Below are 16747 nucleotides of genomic sequence, written 5' to 3'. Positions count from 1 at the left end.
GGTGTGATGATGCTGAATTCTCTCAGCTTTTGCTCATCTGAAAGCTTTTGATTTCTCCCTGATATTTGAATGAGATCCTTGCTGGGTACAGTAATCTGGGCTGTAGGTTATTTTCTTTCATCACTTTAAGTATGCCCTGCCATTCCCTCCTGGCCTGAAGACTTTCTAATGAAAGATCAGCTGTTATCCTTATGGGGATCCCCTTGTGTGTTATTTGTTGCTTTTACCTTGCTGCTTTTAATATTTGTTCTTTGTGTTTGATCTTTGTTAATTTGATTACTATGTGTCTTGGGGTATTTTGTTTTGGCTTTATCCTGTTTGGAACTCTCTGGGATTCTTGGACTTGGGTGATTAATTCCTTCCTCCATTTTAGGGATATGGTCAACTATTATCTCCTCAAGTATTTCCTCATGGTCTTCTTGTCTTCTCTTCTGGGACTCCTATGATTCGCATGTTGGGTCGTCTGACATTGTCTCAGAAGTCTCTGAGGTTGTCCTCAATTCTTTTAATTCGTTTTTCTTTTTTCCTCTCTGCTTCATTTATTTCTACCATTCTATATTCTAACTCACTTATTCTGTCTTCTGCCTCTGTTATTCTACTGTTGGTTCCCTCCAGTGTGCTTTTGATCTCATCTGTTGCATTATTCATTGTATACTGTCTCTGTTTCATTTATTCTAGATCCTTGTTAAACCTTGCTTGCATCTTCTTAATCCTCGTCTCCAGGTTATTTACATGTAACTCCAAATTATTTTCGAGATTTTCGATCAATTTCACTATCGTCACTCGGAATTCTTTATCAGGTAGTTTCCCTATCTCTTCCCCTTTTGTTTTGGTTGGTAGGCATTTATCCTGATCCTTTATTTGCTGGGTATTTCTCTGCCTCATCTTGCTTATATTACTGTGTTTGGGATGGCTTTACCGTCTTCTGGCAGTTTGTGGAGTTCTCTTAATTGTGGAGTTTCCTCGCTATGGGTGAGGTTGGATGGGTGGCTTGTCAAGGTTCCCTGGTTAGGGAAGCTTGTGTCGGTGTTCTGGTGGATGGAGCTGTATCTTTTCTCTGTGGACTGCAACGAAGTGTGCAGTAATGAGTTATGAGATGTCGGTGGGTTTGGAATCACTTTGGGCAGCCTATATATTGAAGTTCAGGGCTCTTTTCCTGTGTTGCTGGAGAATTTGCCCAGTATGTCTTGCTCTGGAACTTGTGGACCCTTGGGTGGTGCTTGGTTTCAGTGTAGGTATGGAGGTGTTTGATGAGCTCCTATCAATTAATGTTCCCTGGAGTCAGAAGTTCTCTGGTGTTCTCAGGATTTGGCCTTAATCCTTTTGCCTCTGGTTTTCAGTCTTATTCTTGCAGTAGCCTCTAGTCTTCTCTATCTATCACTTCCAAGATGGTTCCCTCTGTTTGCCTGTCTCTTCAGTGTGTGATTTCTGCCCTGAAACTAGTGGGCGGTGGTGGACACTTTTTAAGGCTCACTTGTTCAGTCCTGTTCTGGGAAGGGAGGACCGCTGCAGCCAAATATCTCTGGCATCTGTGTGGAGTGCTCAGAGTGTCTCGGTCACACTGAGTTTGCTCCCACTCACGGCATGAGTTCTGTCCCAGTCTACAATGCACAGGCTCTAGGTTGCTCTGCCAAGAAGTGTCTGAGGCCACCGCTGGGTTGCATGCACATCCCAGGTCTAAGCCGTTCAGGTACTCAGGTACTCCACAAAGGCGCAGACTTGGTTGGGCCTGCGTTTTGTGCCCTTCCCCGGACCGAGCAGCTCAGGGGACCAGGTATTTGGCGAGTGTGGTCACTGCGACTTCTTGCCTCTCCAGTCCCTCCCGCTCATTTTTATGGGTGTACAACCAGCGCGCCTTCTCAGGCAGATGTTGACCGGCCAGAAGCCCCAGCAGTCTTGGTTAGCAATGAAGGCTGCCTGCAGTTTGGTATCAGATGCCTTTCTGGGGCCGCTATTGCCCACTTCCTGCTCTGGCTGCCCTCCCCTGCCTGTCTCAGTGGGGTTTGGGCCATCTATGCCGGCTATCTCTCCTCAGTCCTTTGTTCTGTGAGCAGGGCTAGTGGAGTCTGGTTAGGGCTTTTCATCTTTTCGCGGGGTAACTATCCCACACTCTGCTTTGCTATCCCCAGTTAGTTCTCTCAGATTGCCCTCGAGGCATTCAGGCCCAATCCTTTCTCTAAGCAGTTCAGCCAGCTCCTCCCTGACCAGCCCCCACTTGCTAATGGCCGATGCGGACGTCCGAGCTGCTTCTCCACTGGGAGGTACTGTTGGGCGCATAAGCTGTGATTTTTTTTTTTTTAATTTTTTTTTAGTGTTTATTTTTTTTTCCAATTTTATTTATTTATTTTTTTCAAGTTAAACAGACTAAATTTCTTTAAACAAACTTACTTATACTCCAGAGTCCTTTAAAAACTTAATAGCATTTATACATTGAAGGTATTTGATTTTCTTGTAACTAGCACTTCAAATGCAACAAGCATTTGAAGCAACAAGCATTTGACCCAACAAGTAAAACTTTCTACAGTTCATAACTTTTATAAATAAAATAAATTAAATGTACAGTGAATAAGTTCTCTGAAATATTTCAATATTTCTGCAGGTTTAGTAACATCGTAAAATACATTTCAACTAAAATTCACAGATCTAAAAACCTGTTAGGCATTTTTAGGCGTTTTAAGATGGAAATGAAGACCAATGTTACATCGTAATATGCCAATTACAAATAGTACTTCAAATAGCAAATACTACAGTTTGTCCCAAACTTTAAAAACTATTCATGAACTCAACACTGAACTATTGATGTCCATGAGAATTGTTTCCTAGCCTTTTTGAAAATTTCAACCCATTTACGTTTAAGATAATTATTGATAAGTACGATCCCGTAGCCATTTTCTTTATTGCTTTGGGTTCAAGTTTATACACTCTTTCTGTGTATCCTGTCTATAGAAGATCCTTTAGCATTTGTTGGAGAGCTGGTTTGGTGATGCTGAATTCCCTCAGCTTTTGCTTGTCTGTAAAGCTTTTGATTTCTCCTTCATATTTAAATGAGATCCTTGCTGGGTATAGTAATCTGGGCTGTAGGGTATTTTCTTTCATCACTTTAAGTATGTCTTGCCACTCCCTTCTGGCCTGAAGAGTTTCTGTTGAAAGATCAGCTGTTATCCTTATGGGAATCCCCTTATGTGTTATTTGCTGCTTTTCCCTTGCTGCTTTTCCCTTGCTGCTTTTAATATTTGTTCTTTGTGTTTGATCTTTGTTAATTTGATTAATATGTGTCTTGGAGTATTTCGCCTTGGGTTTATCCTGTTGGGGATTCTCTGGGTTTCTTGGACTTGGGTGATTATTTCTTTCCCCATTTTAGGGAAGTTTTCAACTATTATCTCCTCAAGTATTCTCTCATGGTCTTTCTTTTTGTCTTCTTCTTCTGGGACTCCTATGATTCGAATGTTGGAGTGTTTAACATTGTTCCAGATGTCTCTAATATTGTCCTCATTTCTTTTAATTCGTTTTTCTTTTTTCCTCTCTGTTTCATTTATTTCTACAATTCTATCTTCTAGTTCGCTTATCCTGTCTTCTGCCTCTGTTATTCTACTGTTTGTTCCCTCCAGAGTGTTTCTGATCTCATCTATTGCATTATTCATTGTATATTGACTCTTTTTTATTTCTTCTAAGTCCTTATTAAATCTTTCTTCCATCTTCTCGATCCTTTTCTCCAGGTTATTTATCTGTAACTCCATTTTGCTTTCAAGATTTTGAAGATTTTGAATCATTTTCACCATCAAAATTTGAAATTCTTTATCAGGTAGATTCCCTATATCTTCTTCTTTTGTTTGTGTTGGTGGGCAATTATCTTGTTCCTTTACTTGCTGGGTATTTCTCTGCCTCTTCATCTTGCTTATATTGCTTTGCTTGGGGTGGCCTTTCCCTCTTCTTGCAGTTTGTGGAGTTCTCTTTATTACGTAGTTTCTTCGCTGTGTGTGGGGTTGGATGGGTGACTTGTCCGGGTTCCCTGGTTAGGGAAGCATGTGTCGGTGTTCTGGTGGGTGGAGCTGGATTTCTTCTCTCTCCTTTAGAAGACAATGGGCTGCTTTTCTGGGAGCCTGATGTCCTCTGCCAGTATTCAGAAGTTGTTTTGTGGACTTTACTCCGCGTTCAAATGTTCTTTTGATGAATTTGTGGGGGAGAAAGTGGTCTTGCCATCTTATCCCTCCGCCATCTTGTTCCTTCCTCCCCAGAACACTGGATTCTTATATTCCACTTGGTCGTGGAGTTTCTCTTCCCAGCTGCTCCAGCAAGGCGCAGCCCCTGTACCTTACTCTGGACAAGGGGTATCTCCTCAAGGCTGTGCCTCCTGCTTTGAATGTAGATCAGCTCCTCTCTGCCATCCGGTGCCCAAGCAGCCACCGCCTCCTGAACGTGGTACAGCTCCTCTCGGCCACCGGCCTAACCCTGGGTGCGGGGTAGCTCATCTCAGCCACGATTCTGCACGTGGTCTGTTGCACCGGAGCCGGGCATCTCCCGCATCTGCGCCCCCGGAGCCGGGCGCCTCCCGCGTCTGCGCCTGTGCCACCGGAGCCGGGCGCCTCCCGCGTCTGCGCCTGCGCCGCCAGAGCCGGGCCCCTCCCGCGTCTGTGCCTGCGCCGCCGGAGCCAGGCGCCTCCCGCGTCTGCGCCTGCGCCGCCGGAGCCCCGCCGCCGGAGCCGGGCGTCTCCCGCGTCTGCCTAAGCTGTGAGTTTTAATCATTTATTTTCTTCCCAGTTATGTGGCCCTCTGAGTTTCCAAGACGCGACACAGACTGGCCAGTGAGAGTTTTCCCGGTGTTTGGAAACTTCTCTCTTTTTTAAGCCTCTCTTCCTGGGACAGAGCTCTGTCCCTACCTCTTTTGTCTCTCTTTTTATCTTTTATGTTTTTTCCAACCTCCTTTTGAAGACAATTGGCTGCTTTTCTGGCTGCCTGATGTCTTCTGCCGACATTCAGAAGTTTTTTTGTGGGATTTACTCAGCGTTCAAATGTTCTTTTGATGAATATGTTGGGGAGAAAGTGGTCTTGTCATTCTATTCCTCCGCCATCTTCGAATACTTGTCTCTAGATTGTGTATTCTAAGGAGAATAGGACTTTCCTTAGGAATGTTGAATTGCTACAGCTTGGTGCTTAATAGATGTTCAGTATATTTCTGTTAATGTTATCTTCCTAGGCTTCACTCCACCTGGGGGTAGCTCCCATCTTCCTTCTGTGCGACTCTTAAACTAGCTGCTAACTCTCATGCCAAACTGTAGACATTTCTACATATGATTTTTCAGTTTTCAATCCTTTACAAATATATGGAATAGTCTTGGTTTATTAATCTGAAAATAAATTGTGGCAGAGATTGTATAGAATCCAGGTTTAATTGAAAAGCATGGATAATAAAAATGCTCAAGTTAACTCTGGTAATGGGTTCAGTTCAGTTCAGTTGATTTGCTCAGTCGTGTCCAACTCTTTGCATCCCTATGAATCACAGCACGCCAGGCCTCCCTGTCCATCACCAACTCCCGGAGTACACTCAAACTCATGTCCATCGAGTGGTGATGCCATCCAGCCATCTCATTCTCGTCCCAGTCTCCTACCTTTCCCAATCCCTCCCAGCATCAGACTCTTCTCCAGTGAGTCAACTCGTGTCATGAGGTGGCCAAAGTATTGGAGTTTCAGCTTTAATATCAGTCCTTCCAAAGAATACCGAGGATTGATCTCCTTTAGAATGGACTGGTTGGATCTCCTTGCAGTCCAAGGGAGTCTCAAAGTCTTCTCCAGCACCACAGTTCAAAAGCATCAATTCTTTGGCAATCAGCTTTCTTCACAGTCCAACTCTCACATCCATATATGACCACGGGAAAAACCAAAGCCTTGAGTAGGCGGACCTTGGTTTGCAAAGTAATGTCTCTGCTTTTTAATATGCTATCTAGGTTGGTCATAAATTTCCTTCCAAGGAGTAAGCGTATTTTAATTTCATGGCTGCAATCATCATCTGCAGTGATTTTGGAGCGCCAAAAAATAAAGTCTGACACTGTTTCCACTTGTTTCCCCATCTATTTCCCATGAAGCGATGGGACCAGATGCCATGATCTTAGTTTTCTGAATATGGACCTTCAAGCCAACCTTTTCAGTCTCCTCCTTCACTTTCATCAAGAGGTTTTTGAGTTCCTCTTCACTTTCTGCCACAAGGGTGTTATCATGTGCATATCTGAGGTTATTAATATTTCTCCTGGCAATCTTGATTCCAGTTTGTGCTTCTTCCAGCCTAGCATTCCTCATGATGTACTCTGCATATAAGTTAAATAAGCAGGGTGACAATACACAACCTTGACGTACTGCTTTTCCTATTTGGAACCAGTCTGTTGTTCCATGTCCAGTTCTAACTGATGCTCCCTGAGCTGCGTACAGTTTTCTCAAGAGGCAGGTCAGATGGTCTGTTATTCCCATCTCTTTCAGAATCTTACACAGTTTATTGTGATCCACACAGTCAAAGACTTTGGCATACTCAATGAAGAAGAAATAGATGTATTTCTGGAACTCTCTTGCTTTCTCCATGATCCAGCGGATTTTGGCAATTTCATCTCTGGTTCCTTTGCCTTTTTTAAAACCTGCTTGAACATCTGGGACTTCACGGTTCTCATATTGCTGAAGCCTGGCTTGGAGAATATTAGGCATGACTTTACTAGCGTGTGAAATGAGTGCAATTGTGCGGTCGTTTGAGCATTCATTGCCATTGCCATACTTTGGGATTGAAATGAAGCCCGACCTTTACCAGTCCTGTGGCCACTGCTGAGTTTTCCAAATTTGCTGGCTTATTTAGTGCACCATTTTCTGTGGTTGATAATATTATTATCTGGTAAGGGATTAAGAGACAGCCATTGGCAATTTCTAAGTGGCTAATGGAGAAGCTCTATACAGTTAGTAAAAACAAGACCAGGACCTGACTGTGGCTCAGATGATGAACCCCGTATTGCCAAATTCAGGCTTGGAGAAAGTAGGGAAAACGACTAGACCATTCAGATATGTCCTAAATTCAATCCCTTGAATTTAGTGGTAAGTGAGGAATAGAGTTAAGGTTCTAGATCTGATAGAGTGTCTGATGAACTACCGACGGAGGTTCATGACATTGTAGAGGAGACAGGGACCAAGAGCATCCCCATGGAAAAGAAATGCAAAAGAGCAAAATGGCTGTCTGAGGAGTCCTTGCAAATAGCTGTAAAAAGAAGAGAAGTGAAAATCAAAGGAGAAAAGGAAAGATATAACCATCTGAATGCAGAGTTCCAACGAATATCAAGAAGAGATAAGAAAGCTTTCGTCAGCACTCACTGCAAAGAATTAGAGGAAAACAACAGAATAGGAAAGACACGAGATCTCGTCAAGAAAATTAGAGTTTCCATGGGAACATTTCATGAAAAGATGGGCTCGATAAAGGAAAGAAATGGTGTGGACCTTACAGTAGCAGAAGATATTAAGAAGAGGTGGCAAGAATAAACAGAATAACTACAAGATAATCACGATTGTGTGATCCCTGACCTAGAGCCAGACATCTTGGAATGTGAGGTCAAGTGGGCCTTAGAAAGCATCACTGCAAACAAAGCTAGTGGAGGTGATGGAATTCCAGTTGAGCTATTTCAAATCCTGAAAGATGATGCTGTGAAAGTGCTGCACTCAATATGACAGCAAATTTGGAAAATGCAGCAGTGGCCACAGGACTGGAAAAGTTCGGTCTTCATTCCAATCCCAAAGAAAGGCAATGCCAAAGAATGTTCAAACAACCGCACAATTGCACTCATCTCTCACGCTAGTAAAGTCATGCTCAAAATTCTCCAAGCCAGCCTTCAGCAATACATGAACCGTGAACTTCCAGATGTTCAAGATGATTTTAGAAAATGCAGAGGAACGAGAAATCAAATTACCAACATCATCTGGATCATGGAATAAGCAAGAGAGATCCAGAAAAACATCTATTTCTGCTTCATTGACTATGCCACAGTCTTTGATTGTATGCATCACAATAAACTGTGGAAGATTCTGAAAGAGATGGGAGTACCAGACCATCTGACCGGCCTCTTGAGAAACCTGTACGCAGGTCAGGAAGCAGCAGTTAGGACTGGACATGGAACTACAGAGTAATTCCAAACAGGAAAAGGAGTATGTCAAGGTTGTATATTGTCACCCTGCTTATTTAACTTATATGCATAGTACATCATGAGGAATTCTAGGCTGGAAGAAGCACAGGCTGGAATCAGGATTGCCAGGATAAATATCAATAACCTCAGATATGCAGATGACACCACCCTTAATGCAGAAAGTGAAGAGGAACTAAAAACCCTTGTGTTGAAAGTGAAAGTGGAAAGTTTAATAGGTGGCTTGAAGCGCAACATTCAGAAAACAAAAATCATGGCACATGGTCCCATCACCTCATGGAAAATAGATGGGCAAACACTGGATTCAGTATCAAACTTTATGTTTATGGCCCCCAAAATCACTGAAGATGCTGATTGCAGCCACGAAATTAAAAGACGCTTACTGCTTGGAAGGCAAGTTATGATAAACCTAGATAGCATATTAAAAAGCAGAGACATTACTTTGCCAACCAAGGTCCGTCTAGTCAAGGCTATGGTTTCTCCTGTGGTCATGTATGGATGTGAGAGTTGGACTGTGAAGAAAGCTGAGTGACGAAGAATTGATGCTTTTGAACTGTGGTGCTGGAGAAGACTCTTGAGAGTTCCTTGGACTGCAAGGAGATCCAACCAGTCCATTCTAAAGGAGATCAGTCCTGGGTGATCTTTAGAAGGACTGATACTAAAGCTGAAACTCTAATCCTTTGGACACCTTATGCGAAGAGTGACTCACTGGAAAGGACTCTGATGCTGGGAGGGATTGGAGGCAGGAGGAGAAGAGGTCGACTGAGATTAGATGGCTGGATGGCATCACCGACTCGATGGACATGAGTCTGAGTGAACTCGGAGTTTGTGATGGACAGGGAGGAATGGCGTGCTATAAATTATGGAGTCACGAAGAATTGGACATGACTGAGCCACTGAACTGAACTGAATATGTCACTGTGTTTTTAAAAAGTTTAAAAACTTATGTTATCTTCTTTGATAGTTGAGTTTGTAAATATACAGGTGATTAGAATTCAATTTTTATTCACTTTTTAATCACTTAGGTAAAGGAGGCAGAACCAGTCGCAAGGGTAAAAAGGAGAATGACTATGAAAAAGGAGAATGGACAAGGTAAGAATTCTTTAGTTACTTATACCTTTTCTAATAATGTGAATTTCTGTCTTTAATTTGTAACATATCTTTGTCATAATCCTGAGAAATTGTCTCCTAACTCCTTTTTCTTTTTAATATAAATTATTTTATTTGCTTATGTTTTTATTGGATTTATTTATTTTGCTGCGCTGGGTCTTCATTACTGTGAATGGGCTTTTCTTTAGTTGTGGGAAGAGAGGCAACTCTGTAGTTGCAATGCACGTGCTTCTCATTGTGGTGTTGTCTCAACTTGTGTAACAGAGGCACTAGGGAGACCAGGCTTCAGTAGCTACAGCACGTGGGCTCAGCAGTTGCAGCTTCTAGGCTGTAGAGCACAGGCTCAATAGCTGTGGCACAGGGGCTCAGTCTTTCGGAGGCATGTGGGTTCATCCTGGACCAGTGATCAAAGCTGTGTCTGAACTGAGCCACCATAGAAGCCCCTTGTATCTCTAGCTTTTCCCCATTGACAGTGCCCTACATTTTCCAGAATTTCTGTATTAAACAATTCATTTTACACTATTTCTCATGCAGGCTTAATGTGGCATTTCTGTAAATAAGGTGTCCTGTTTTAATTCTGTGGAAAACATGGTATAAATGACAGTGAATCGCAGTGTTTAGAGCAGTGTAAGCCTGGCTGCCAATACTGAAAATTGCCTACTCTTGTAATAGTAGATTATGCGAAATCTAAGGCAAGAACTCAGCGCCTCGGTACCCTAATGTCACTAGCGCATGATTGTATTGAATAAAGTAATTGAATAATTGACTATCTGTTAGTTAAGTAAGTGCAGACTAAAATAAGAGTGAAATAGGTGACTGAAGCACTTACTTTTTTCCCTTTCATGGGAAGAGGAGTTGAAATATGTGAAAACTCCTATATGTTTTTTGTTTGTTTTTTAATTAGAATCACTAATCTTTAATGTTTTCTTCCTGTGCTTTCTTTTGGAACATGCACGTTTTCCTCCTAACGTTTTAAACTTTCTTATACGCAGGTCTAGTTACATGCAGCTATGGTTTTTAGCCCTAAATATGTCATCCTTTATGAGCAAAGCCTTTTCCTTATGTAACTACATTAGCACGATTTCGAGATATTGAAGCTTGCTGTTGTACTACCACCTAAACACTACTTTTTTCAAGCCCTGTTGCTTGTGCTTAGTCATGTCTGACTCTATTGCGATCTCGTGGACTGTAATCCCCCTGGCTGTTGAGTCCTTGGGATTCTCCAGGCAAGAATACTGGGTGTGTTGTCATTTGCTTCTCCACGGGATCAACCTGACCCAGAGGTCTAGCGCGTGTCTCCTTTGTCTCTTGCATTTGCAGGTGGATTCTTCATGGCTGAGCCACTGTACAAACCTGTGGTATGGGATAGCCAGTAGACAAGTGCAGATGTTGAAATGAATTGAAGTTAACGTTTTGTTCAGTTCAAATGCATGCTTTTCTCTTAACTGAAAATTCTATTCTGTTGTTGAGCTGGCCATTCACATTTGTCCGTTTGTTTCAGTAATTTCCAGCACTTCATCACAAAGCCACGTACTTATTCCTGCATTAATGCAAGTCACTAAACAGACACACACACACACACATACTCAGGCACAAACACAAATATTTTTATTATTTGAAACATGATGTGTGGCTAAAGATAATCTGGTCCTTGACCTTCATATTTTTTCCTTACATTAGAAGTTTTTATTCAGGGCCAGTTTTTCAATTATCATTTTCTTTCCTTTGTTATTTTCTCCTGTGTAGCAGTCCGGAGCCCTAGCTGGATTCATGGCCTGTGATCCAAGGGATACCCAATAGATTGAAACCCATTTGCCTTTCAGGATAATGACAGATTAGCCTAAGTTCTCTTTGGTGGAGTTGTTGTTTTTCAGTCACTAAGCCATGTCTATGACCCTGAAGGACCCAGTGAAATGCAGTACACAAGGATTCCCTGTCCATACGATATGCTTGCGCTTGCTCAGACTCACGTCCCTTGAATCCTTTGATACCATCCAACCGTCTGATATTCTCTTGTGCTTTTCTCTTGCCCTCCTGCTTTCCCTGCCTCAGGGTCTTCTCCTTGCAGCCGACCCTTTGCATCAAGTGGCCAAAGTATTGGAGCTTCAGAAGAAGTCTTTGCAGTGAATATTCAGGGTTGATCTCTCTTAGGATTAAAATATTGAAATGTTTGATTCATTTGGGATTTACTCTTGGTTCAGTTCAGTTCAGTCGCTTAGTCGTGTCCGACTCTTTGCGACCCCATGAGTCACAGAACGCCAGGCCTCCCTGTCCATCACCAACTCCCAGAATACACTCAAACTCATTTCCATTGAGTCGGTGATGCTATCCAGCCATCTCATTCCCTGTCGTCCCCGTCTCCTCCTACCCCCAATCCCTCCTAGCATCAGAATCTTTTCCAGGGAGTCAACTCGTCGCATGAGGCGGCCAAAGTACTGGAGTTTTAGCATAAGTCCTTCCAATGAACACCCAGGATTGATCTCCTTTAGAATGGACTGGTAGGATCTCCTTGAAGTCCAAGGGACTCGCAAGAGTCTTCCCCAACACCATAGTTCAAAAGCATCAATTTTTCGGTGATCAGCTTTCCTCACAGTTCAACTCTCATACCCATACATGACCACGGGAAAAACCATAGCCTTGACTAGACAGACCTTGGTTGGGAAATTAATGTCTCTGCTTTTTAATATACTATCTAGGCTGGTCATAACTTTCCTTCCAAGGAGTAAGCGTCTTTTAATTTCACGGCTGCAATCAGCATCCGCAGTGATTTTGGAGCCAAAAAAAATAAAGTCTGACACTGTTCCCCCATCTATTTCCCATGAAGTGTTGGAACCAGATGCCGTGATCTTCGTTTTTTGAATGTTGAGCTTCAAGCCAACCTTTTCACTCTCCTCTGTCACGTTCATCAAGAGGCCTTTGAGTTCCTCTTCACTTTCTGCCATAAGGGTGGTGTCATCTGCGTATCTGAGGTTATTGATATTTCTCCCAGCAATCTTGATTCCAGTTTGTGCTTCTTCCACCCCAGCGTTCCTCATGATGTAGTCTGCATATAAGTTAAATAAGCAAGGTGACAATATTCAGCCTTGACGTACTCCTTTTCCTATTTGGAACCAGTCTGTTGTTCCATGTATAGTACTGACTGTTGCTTCCTGACTTGCATACACGTTTCTCAAGAGGCAGGTCAGGTGGTCTGGTATTCCCATCTCTTTCAGAATTTTCCACAGTTTATTGTGATCCACACAGTCAAAGGCTTTGGCATAGTCAATGAAGCAGAAATAGATATTCTTCTGGAACTCTCTTTCTTTCTTCATGATCCAGCAGATGTTGGCAATTTGATCTCTGGTGCCTCTGCCTTTTCTAAAACCTACTTGAACACCTGGAAACTCACGGTTCACATATTGCTGAAGCCTAGCTTGGAGAATTTTGAGCATGACTTTACAAGCGTGTGAGATGAGTGCAATTATGAGGTTGTTTGAGCATTCTTTGTCATTGCCTTTCTTTGGGATTGGAATGAAGACTGATCTTTTCCAGTCCTGTGGCCACTGCTGAGTTTTCCAAATTTGCTGGCATATTGAGTGCAGCACTTTCACAGCATCATCTTTCAAGATTTGAAATAGCTCAATTGGAATTCCATCACCTCTGCTAGCTTTGTTCGTCGTGATGCTCTCTAAGGCCCACTTGACTTCACATTCCAAGATGTCTGGTTCCAGGTGAGTGATCACGCCATTGTGATTATCTTCATCGTGAAGATCTTTTTTGTACAGTTCTTCTGTGTATTCTTGCCACCTCTTAATATCTTCTGCTTCTGTTAGGTCCATAACATTTCTGTCCTTTATAGAGCCCATCTCTGCATGAAATGTTCCCTTGGAATCTCTAATTTTCTTGAAGATATCTCTAGTCTTTCCCATTCTGCTCTTTTCCTCTATTTCCTTCCATTGATATTTGAGGAAGGCTTTCCTATCTCTCCTTGCTATTCTTTGGAACTCTACATTCATGTGCTTATATCTTTCCTTTTCTCCTTTGTTTTTCACTTCTCTTCTTTTCACAACTATTTGTAAGGCCTCCTCAGACATCCATTTTGCTTTTTTGCATTTCTTTTCCATGGGGATGTTCTTCGTCCCTGTCTCCAGTACAGTGTCACGAACCTCCGTCCAGAGTTCATCAGGCACTGTCTATCAGATCTAGACCCTTAAATCTATTTCTTTCGTCCACTGTATAATCATAAGGCATTTGATTTAGGTCATATCTGAATGGTCTAATGGTTTTCCCTACTTTCTTCTATTTAAGTCTGAATTTGGCAATAAGGAGTTCATGATCTGAGCCACAGTCAGCTCCTGGTCTTGTTTTTGCTAACTATATACAGCTTCTCCATCTTTGGCTGCAAAGAATATAATCAATCCGATTTCGGTGCTGACCATCTGGTGATGTCCATGAGTAGAGTCTTCTCTTGTGTTGTTGGAAGAGGGTATTTGCTATGACCAGTGTGTTTTCTTTGCAAAACTCTGTTAGCCTTTTCCCTGCTTCATTTCATGCTCGAAGACCAAATTTGCCTGCTACTCCAGGTGTTTCTTGACTTCCTACTTTTGCATTCCAGTTCCCTATAATGAAAAGGACATATTTTTGGGTGTTAGTTCTAAAAGGTCTTTTAGGTCTTCATAGAACTGTTCAACTTCGGATTCTTCTGCATTACTGGTTGGGGCATAGACTTGGATTACTGTAATATTGAATGGTTTGCCTTGGAAATGAACAGAAATCATTCTGTTGTTTTTAAGATTGCATCCAAGTACTGCATTTCAGACTCTTTTGTTGACCATGATGGCTACTCCATTTCTTCTAAAGGATTCCTGCCCACAGTAGTAGATATAATGGTCATCTGAGTTAAATTCACCCATTCCAGTCCATTTTAGTTCACTGATTCCTAGAATGTCGACGTTCACTCTTGCCATCTCCTGTTTGACCACTTCCAATTTGCCTTGATTCATGAACATATCATTCCAGGTTCCTATGAAATATTGCTCTTTACAGCATTGGGCCTTGCTTCTATCATCAGTCACATCCACAACTGGGTATTTGTTTTGTTTTGGCTCCATCTTTTCATTCTTTCTGGAGTTATTTCTCCACTGATCTCCAGTAGCATACTGGGCACCTACTGACCTGGGGAATTCCTCATTCAGTATCCTATCATTTTATCTTTTGATACTGTTCATGGGGTTCTCAAGGCAAGAATATTGAAGTGGCTTGACATTCCCTTCTCCAGTGGACCACATTCTGTCAGACCTCTCCACCATGACCCGTCTGTCTTCGGTGGCCCCACACGGCATGGCTTAGTTTCATTGAGTTAGACAGGGCTGTGGTCCATATGATCAGATATTTTTGTGTGTGTGTGTGTGATTATGATTTGAGTGTGTCTGCCCTCTAATGCCCCCTCCCAATACTTGGTTCAGTTCAGTTCAGTTCAGTCGCTCAGTCGTGTCCGACTCTTTGTGACCCCATGAATCACAGCACGCCAGGCCTCCCTGTCCATCACCAACTCCCGGAGTTCACTCAAACTCATGTCCATCGAGTCGGTGATGCCATCCAGCCATCTCATTCTCGGTCGTCCCCTTCTCCTCCCGCCCCCAACCTTTCCCAGCATCAGAGTCTTTTCCAGTGAGTCAACTCGTCGCATGAGGTGGCCAAAGTAATGCAGTTTCAGCTTTAGCATCAGTCCTTCCAATGAACACCCAGGATCGATCTCCCTTAGAATGGACTGGTTGGATCTCCTTGCGGTACAAGGGACTCTCAAGAGTCTTCTCCAACACCACAGTTGGTTACCAGTTGTTATTGATCTTGTCTGTCTCTTCATTGAAAATTTCCACTGTAAAATAGTAATTCCATCTTGGTTTAATAGCATATCTTAGTTTTACCAGTAGAAATAAGTATTTTCCTGTGAGGTTTGGGGCCACGTTTTGAATGAAAACTGACTTGATACTTTGAGATATAGATAATGACTACTTAAAATTTTTAGTATTACCACTTGGAGAACTATATCTTTACGTAGGAGAAAGTCTCCTTAAATGTAAAAAAAATGAAGGTTCCCGAGTTAAACTAAACCTGCATTTTTAACAGCAGATCTACACAGCTTACTATATCTCTGACTTTTGGCAAGTTACTTAACCTTTCTGTGCCTGAATTACTTTATTTGGACAATAGGAGTAACATCAGTACCTACTCATATGATTGTGATGATCATTAAATGAGAAAGAAATTGTAAAGCACTTAGATTAATACTTGTTGAGAAGCAGTGAAAAAATGTTGTTGTATCTGCTCTAGAATTTTTAACTTTGAATTTGTAACAATCACTATTCTTAAAATTCCACTTTACCTTGATGCATATTGGGAATTCCCTTCCCCAAATTCTTTTTATGAAAACCTAAAGAAAGCAAAATAACTCATTGTTATTTTTAATTATTATTTTTTACTGTTACTACTTTTTTAGAAAATAATTTATTACTTACAAGTTTCAAACTTTTTCATTTATTACAAAAATAGTTTAAGAGAAAACTATTGTATACATATTTTAAAGCATAGAAGGATTTTTTTCCCCACAAATGGGATCAAATTGTTAAATTGTCATTATTCTTTGCTCAGTTATTTATTTATTTGTACAGTCCAGGTCTTTGTTTTCCTTACACCCATCATTATGCTCAGTTATTTTAAACTCAGTGTGTATTTTAAAGAGCATTGATTACCTGTATCCTACGTTTGCACTCATCGCACACGCTAGTAAAGTCATGATCCAAATTCTCCAAGACAGGCTTCAGCAATATGTGAACCATGAACTCCCAGATGTTCAAGCAGGTTTTATAAAAGGCAGAGGCACCAGAGATCAAATTGGCAACATCTGCTGGATCATAGAGAAAGCAAGAGGGTTTCAGAAAAACATCTATTTCTGCTTTATTGACTATGCCAAAGCCTTTGACTGTGTGGATCAAAATAAACTGTGGAAAATTCTGAAAGAGATGGGAATACCAGACCACCTGACCTGCCTCAGGTCAGGAAACAATAGTCAGAACTGGACATGGAATAACAGACTGGTTCCAAATAGGAAAAGGAGTACGTCAAGGTTGTTTATTGTCACCGTGATTGTTTAACTTATATGCAGAGTACATCATGAGGAACACTGGGGTGGAAGAAGCACAAGCTGGAATCAAGATTGCTGGAAGAAATATCAGTAACCTCAGATATGTAGATGACACCACCCTTATGGCAGAAAGTGAAGAGGAACTCAAAGGCCTCTTGATGAAAGTGAAAGAGGAGAGTGAAAATGTTGGCTTGAAGCTCAACATTCAAAAAAACGAAGATCATGGCATCTGATCCCAAAACTTCATGGGACATAGATGGGGAAACAGTGGAAGCAGTGTCAGACTTTATTTTTATTTTTTGGCTCCAAAATCACTGCAGATGCTGATTGCAGCCATGAAGTTAAAAGACGCTTA

General features: G+C 41.8%; 1 protein-coding gene across 1 annotated transcript in view; it reads left to right on the top strand.

The window, feature by feature from the left end:
* The first annotated feature begins 2221 nt into the window (after positions 1 to 2221).
* Positions 2222 to 16747, top strand: part of LOC129557906 (caspase activity and apoptosis inhibitor 1-like) — a 58412-nt gene continuing 43886 nt past the window's right edge. The window contains exons 1-2 of the mRNA XM_055428565.2: positions 2222 to 2261; positions 9185 to 9251. Of these exons, the coding sequence (XP_055284540.2) occupies positions 2222 to 2261; positions 9185 to 9251 (107 nt within the window). The remainder of the gene's footprint in view (positions 2262 to 9184; positions 9252 to 16747) is intronic.

Source organism: Moschus berezovskii, chromosome Y, assembly GCF_049115385.1.
Source record: "Moschus berezovskii isolate FMDL1 chromosome Y, NW_MosBer_1.0, whole genome shotgun sequence".
NCBI lineage: Eukaryota > Metazoa > Chordata > Mammalia > Artiodactyla > Moschidae > Moschus > Moschus berezovskii.
This window is presented reverse-complemented; position numbering and strand designations above follow the sequence as displayed.